The 6,226-nt window shown below is 35.7% G+C and overlaps 1 protein-coding gene across 3 annotated transcripts; it reads left to right on the forward strand.

The window, feature by feature from the left end:
- Positions 1 to 255: 255 nt before the first annotated feature.
- LOC21384187 (probable WRKY transcription factor 7) lies at positions 256 to 6,075 on the forward strand. Of its 3 annotated transcripts, XM_024163763.1 has the most exons (4): positions 256 to 328; positions 4,326 to 5,096; positions 5,177 to 5,305; positions 5,533 to 6,075. In XM_024163763.1, the coding sequence occupies exons 1-4, from the start codon at positions 297 to 299 to the stop codon at positions 5,696 to 5,698; spliced, it is 1,098 nt and encodes a 365-aa protein (XP_024019531.1). In that variant the 5' UTR covers positions 256 to 296; the 3' UTR covers positions 5,699 to 6,075. The 3 variants fall into 3 exon arrangements, with proteins under 3 accessions (XP_024019531.1, XP_024019530.1, XP_010093526.1); XM_024163762.1 differs by lacking the exon at positions 256 to 328 and having other exon boundaries at positions 4,192 to 5,096; XM_010095224.2 differs by lacking the exon at positions 256 to 328 and having other exon boundaries at positions 4,195 to 5,096; positions 5,180 to 5,305.
- Positions 6,076 to 6,226: the final 151 nt, after the last annotated feature.

The following is a 6,226-nucleotide window of genomic DNA, read 5'->3' on the forward strand; positions in this document are numbered from 1 at the left end:
TTTCCTTCAAGCACCACGCGTTTTTTTAACTGATTAAAGCGCGTTTATCACTTCAAACCCCAACAAAAAGAACTTTTAAATTATTCTACAATTTCTCTGTACGTATCTATATATTACCTCACTATAAATATACAGAAGTTCATATTACAGAAGTTCATTTGGTTATTTTCTTTACGACTTCATATTACAGAAGTTCAGTCCATAAATAATTACTTAGAATTAATCTGCAGCGTGGTCTCAGTATTTATGACATAATTGTCTTCAACCCTTATTCCACGACGAGATCAGAGATTCCCATGCAGACGTTCAATATTCTACAAAGGAACCGGTACGTCTTTTGTGTTATTGTCCGTTTTCTTTTCTTTTTCATATCAAATACTTATCGGCTTGCATGAAACTAGAAGTATTATATTATTATTGCTTTCTGTCTGATTGATATTGTTATGGGATTAGATGATACTAAAGACGCATAGTAGTGAACACTAGTAATCTTGTTTTCCAACTTCCCATTATTCGTGATAAATGATCTCTTGTGCTCTTTCTCTGTTTTCTTTTATAGTTTTATTGTAGACTTCCGAAGACTTATAAAGCAATTATTGTTGGTAAAGCATGTATGAATATGTGTTTTTTTATACTATTTGTTTGAATATATTTATGCATTTGTCTATGCTTAGTAAAAAACCTAATCCAACCCAAAAACCCAACTTGGTATTAGGAACATGGGTGTTAGATGGACTAATTCTCTGTATGTAAAACTTTAATTATGGTATAATATTCCACGTAATAGTTGTTGATACTAGCATTTTTTTTAGGGTGATTGTTGATTGATTGGCAACTTACACCTAGAGGTGGAAGTGGCAGAATAATTAGCTATAATATTAAGGTTCCGTTCATTTTACCGATTCGAGTTTAGAATTTGAGTTTTGTTGCAGTAAAAAACTCTCATAAACAATCACATCTAACTTTTTTGTTACAGTAAAAAACTCTCACATAAAATCACATCTCAACTTGAATTAAAAACTCGAATTAAGGAACTAAACGGGCCTTAAATTAGACCGATGAATATAACTAGTTTTCTTCCCTGAACTGTTGGTATGTAAAGGCATGGTACAATAAGTCTAGATATTTTTATTTTTTTTAGCACACCAGTTCAATTCTGTGGGGCTGGAATCTGGTGCTCTTATAAATAGTAGGTTGGCGTCCACGTGGATCCCATTGGATGAGACCCACCATTTATGAGAGATGTGGATTTAATTCCGTATGTTTTCACACTACCACATATTGATGATATTTGGAGTGTTAAAATTATGTCTCGAATTCCTTTCAACTTAATAAAAAATCACCACAAGTGCTATTAAGCTCTACCGTTTTTTTTTTTACTGATACAAATGTTTTAACGTTTAAACTTCTCTTGAAGTTGCTTTCAATGACAAAATAATAGTTTTTTCTTTCTGTTTTTTTTTCAACGCAAATTGTTCTTTTTTGTGCTCAAAGATTGATTAGTATTTAACCAATAGCTACTTTATTCGGGTTATTTTTTTTCAAAAAAAAAAAAAAACAGAGTTGTTATACATATGGATTTTGAATAACGTTAGTCTCTATCCTTAGAAATAATGGGAGAAAAAAATAATACAAGTGGCGGTTTTTTAATTGTCTAGACAGAGATTGAGACAGGACACTTTCTTGCTAATCTTACAAAATTTCAATGATAATTTCTTTCCCGGCACCCTTTAGACAAATACTCAGGGTCCGCAACAATTCGTGCTTACCGGTATGTTAAAAGCAATCTACGGAAAATTCTTGCAAAATAGAACTCAGAAAATAGAATGCATTTGAGCCGCACATCAAACACAGAAGTCTAGAAAAATAGAAAGATAAATATGTTAAGAACATGGGATTAACATCCACTGAAACTTGCCTTTCCCGTCGGATTTTAGTTCACACTGATCTTAGCTGTATTAACAGTCCATTTTATATAAAAATAGAGAAAAAAACAAAAATAGACACGTGCAACTTAAGACAATAAAACAAGGGATTTTCTTTTGATTTAAAAATTAAAAAAAATGTCAGGTTTTGTAGTTTATAATTTCACGAATGGGTTGGATACAATAATATTGATTAATTCACGGATCATGAAATCCAATATGTGATTTCTTTAAAGATCCATTCCCTTTATTCTTCAGAAGAAAATCAAGAAAAATATGTTATTGTTTTGGCATTACAGAGCATCCGAATACAATCCTGTATGATTTCAAATATTTAATTCTTTGTTATAACAAAAGCTAGGAATATTGAACATTATAATTGATTCCGGAAGGTAGAATAATATGTTTTTTTTTTTCATGAGATTAGAATTATTTTTAATTTACGTGTATTTTTTGTGATAGAAAATACTGTAACGAACCATGAACTATAATTTAAATCATGATATAAATTCTCTTACCAAACGTCTCCGTGTTTCGTCTTTTTTATTTCGTCGTTTGTCATTTACTCCCGTCAAAACACATTCAGGTCAATTAAAAAAAGGTCAATATATAATCATACAAAGGCATGCATATTGATCCGCCTTGTGAACTTCAATTTCTAAGGCACTAATATTATAAAGTACGTTATATATATAATACTATATAACTTAGCTATATAGTAAGTAAGTGGCATGTTGCATTTCAATTTGGCATCGCTGTTGTCCACCCACGTTTTCTTTTTAATTCTTTAGTACGAGAGATTTGTACCAGTAGCGGCTAGCGCATTGTATAACTAAACAAAATTCCTGATGCTTCATACGTCACGTTGTTTTCTTTTGGCAGGTTTATTATTAGTTTTTAAGGATTTAGCTATTTTTTTTATTGGATTATATATATGTTACTATGCATTTTTCTTTTATTGCACCTTTGATAGTAGTTAGTAACACAATTCTTTGGTGGAGTAATTTTTTATTAGTAGATTCTATTTTTACATTTATAATCTTTTTTGCTCTTATTTTATTGTCACATAAATTAAAAAAATGTATACAATTCAAATCTGACCTAGTCCGAATCGCATATTAGAGATTTATTTTTGTAACTTTGTTCAAGGAGGTTTTATATATTAGATTTTTTTCAGTATGTCAATATATCGATAGGTCAAATTTTATATCCGTTATATATGTATAAAATCACGTAAAAATTTAAAAATACGTAGATCTAATAATTAAAAAAATTTGGTCCCGTTCATTTCGCCGATTCGAGTTTAGAATTCGAGTTTTGCTATAGTAAAAAGCTCTCAGAAACAGTTACATCTAACATTTTTGCTACAGTAAAAAGCTCTCACACAAAATCATATCTCAACTCAAATTACAAACTCAAATCAGCGAAATGAACGGGCCCGGCTCTCCCGTTTAATTTTTTTATTATAGTAAAAAATTTTCATATAAAATTATATTTTAACTCAAATTAAAAATTTAAATCAACAAAAACTAAACAAACTCTAAATGCTAGAGAATTTTCCTATATTTAAGTGGTACTTTGTCTAGCAAGTTTTCTTTTTCCCGTTGATGATCAATAGTGACATGTACGGTTGTTGAAGAATTAGAGATTGAATCTTGCGGCAGAGGGGCATAAATAAGCTCCAATGAACTTGAGACTCACGTGACAATACATAGAGAGTCCCATGTGACTTGAGCGTAGAGGTTTTGACGCAGCTTCCGGTGTCCGGTTAAAGAGGAACCTTGGTGGTCCCCAGGGCCCCACCTCATCACTCGAATGGACTTTTGCATTAAAAGCTGTTAAAGGTCAACTCTACCTCACTGTCTCCAACTATCAACCCCTCTTTCCTTCTCTTCTCTCTCTCTCTATCTAATTTCGCCCAGTCAGCAATCCAACGGCTAATCAAAACCTTTTGACCTTATCCCACTCACCCTTATCTCTCTCTCATCATTCATCATATTTTATACATGATCTCCAACCGGTTCCGTCCGTTGGAGGGTCCCACATAAAAGAGGCGCAGTCAATGGTCCTAATAAAAATCTCCACGTGGCGAATTCTAATTAGTCATTGAGTTTGACGGCAGAGAAAGAGAAAGAAGGGACAGGGTTCTTCACCCGATGCCTTGCATTGGGAGGGCATCAGTTTGACTCGAACCCACTCTTTCTTTCTTTTTTTTTTTTTTTTTTCTTTCTTTTTCGCCTGTTTTGCTCTCCTCGTCATCACCTTTTTTGTTTTTATTATTTTAATCTCCTTTTCTTGTTTAATAAGAAGACCCATTTTTCAGTTTCGTTTTTGGTTAATTCTTGATGGTTATTGGGACGAAATGGCCGTGGAACTAATGATGGGTTTTGGGATCGACAGTTTCGCAGCCAACACCACCACCAACATGGAAGAGAATGCCGTGAAGGAAGCTGCTTCAGCTGGGATTCAGAGCGTGGAGAAATTCTTGAGACTTGTCTCTCAACAAAATCACCATCAACAATACCACCAAGATGTGACGGAGTACAGAGAAGTTGCAGATGTGGCTGTGAACAAGTTCAAGAAGGTCATTTCGTTGCTCGACAAAGGAAGAACTGGCCACGCTCGTTTCAGAAGAGCTCCTCTATCTTTACCATCTTCATCATCTCCTCCTTCTGATCATGCTCCAACTCAGGAAAATCCATCTGGATCTTCAGTTCTCGAAGTTATACCAATAAATCACCAGAAGCCAGAGCACGGCGGCTCTGCTTTCAAGGTTTATTGTCCGACGCCGGTTTTGCGTTTGCCTCCTCTGCCTCACAACCACAACCAGCAGGTCCAGCCTCGCCATAATCACCACCACCAGGTAAATAATGCTCCGAGTTTGTTGGGCAAAAATGGTTCTGTGGACAAGAAGGAATCGGGTACGACAATCAATTTCTCGCCGTCGCCGTCGATCTCCGCCGCCAATTCGTTCATGTCGACTCTTACTGGGGACACCGATAGTACTATCCAGCCCTCGCTTTCTTCTGGGTTTCAGCTCACTAATCTGTCGCAGTCCTCGGGAAAACCGCCTCTCTCGTCGTCGTCGTACAAGAGGAAGTGCAGCTCCGTGGACGACGCTGCTTTGAGGTGTGGTTCGTCTTCTGAACGGTGCCACTGTTCGAAGAAAAGGTTTGTTTTTCCTCAATAATTCCCTATCTTCTTACGTCGTTTTTCTTTTTGTGGGTTATGATTGTTATGTCGTTTTTTAGCAGGAAATCTAAAGTGAAGAGAGTAATCAGAGTCCCGGCAATCAGTATGAAGATGGCAGATATTCCACCGGATGAGTACTCATGGAGAAAATACGGCCAGAAACCCATCAAAGGCTCACCTCATCCACGGTAAACAATAACCACCTCTCTTTCTTTTCCCACACTTCACGTTTCCTTTGGTACGAACCGAGTCTTGACTCGGCGCTTGACCCGTCGTTGACCCTCTCAACTCGTTGACTATTAATCTATTATTACAAGCATTTATTATTATTGTTAATCTGTTACTGTTTTTTTGTTTGGCTTTGTCAAGAAACTCGGTGGGTTTTAACGTCGTTTTGCAATTTGCCATGATTCAGTGGATATTACAAGTGCAGTAGCCTGAGAGGCTGCCCAGCGCGGAAACACGTGGAACGCGCTCTAGACGATCCGGCGATGCTAATTGTGACGTACGAAGGCGATCATAACCACACTCAGTCTGTCTCGGAAGCAACGGCTTCCGCCCTTGTCCTTGAATCATCGTAGTCAACTGGTCGGACGGCTGAGAATTTGAATTATCGTCATCAACTAATCCGACGGCAGAGGATTTGAATCATCGTATAGTTAACTGATCGGACGGCTGAGGATTCGTCTCTGTTAAAAAACAGTATTATTATAGTCACCGGCAATGAGTGGAGTTATAGTCAACTATGGGGCATTGGGCACCGTCTCCGAGAAGTTAGTGGATACGGCATGGCCTGCTCATACAGAAAAAAGCAGTGTAGGATTCCCTTTTTTTTGTTTTTGTTTTTGTTTTTTAACGCTGGTTTTTGACGTTTTTGGGTTTAGATTAGAAATGGAAACGATATATATGAGGTGGCATAGATATGATGGATTTGGTTGGAAGGTCAATCATGCTAGGCAGTGGGTTTTTTTTTTTTTTTTTTTTTTTAATATATATAAAAATCTTTCTTCATTTGCGTTAATTACTGCCCGTTTAATTTGATAATTTAAATTAAAATATAATATTATGTGAGAATTTTTTATTATAATAAAAAAATTAAATATAATTAT

This window comes from Morus notabilis, unplaced genomic scaffold (assembly GCF_000414095.1).
Source record: "Morus notabilis unplaced genomic scaffold, ASM41409v2 Scaffold5299, whole genome shotgun sequence".
Lineage (NCBI taxonomy): Eukaryota > Viridiplantae > Streptophyta > Magnoliopsida > Rosales > Moraceae > Morus > Morus notabilis.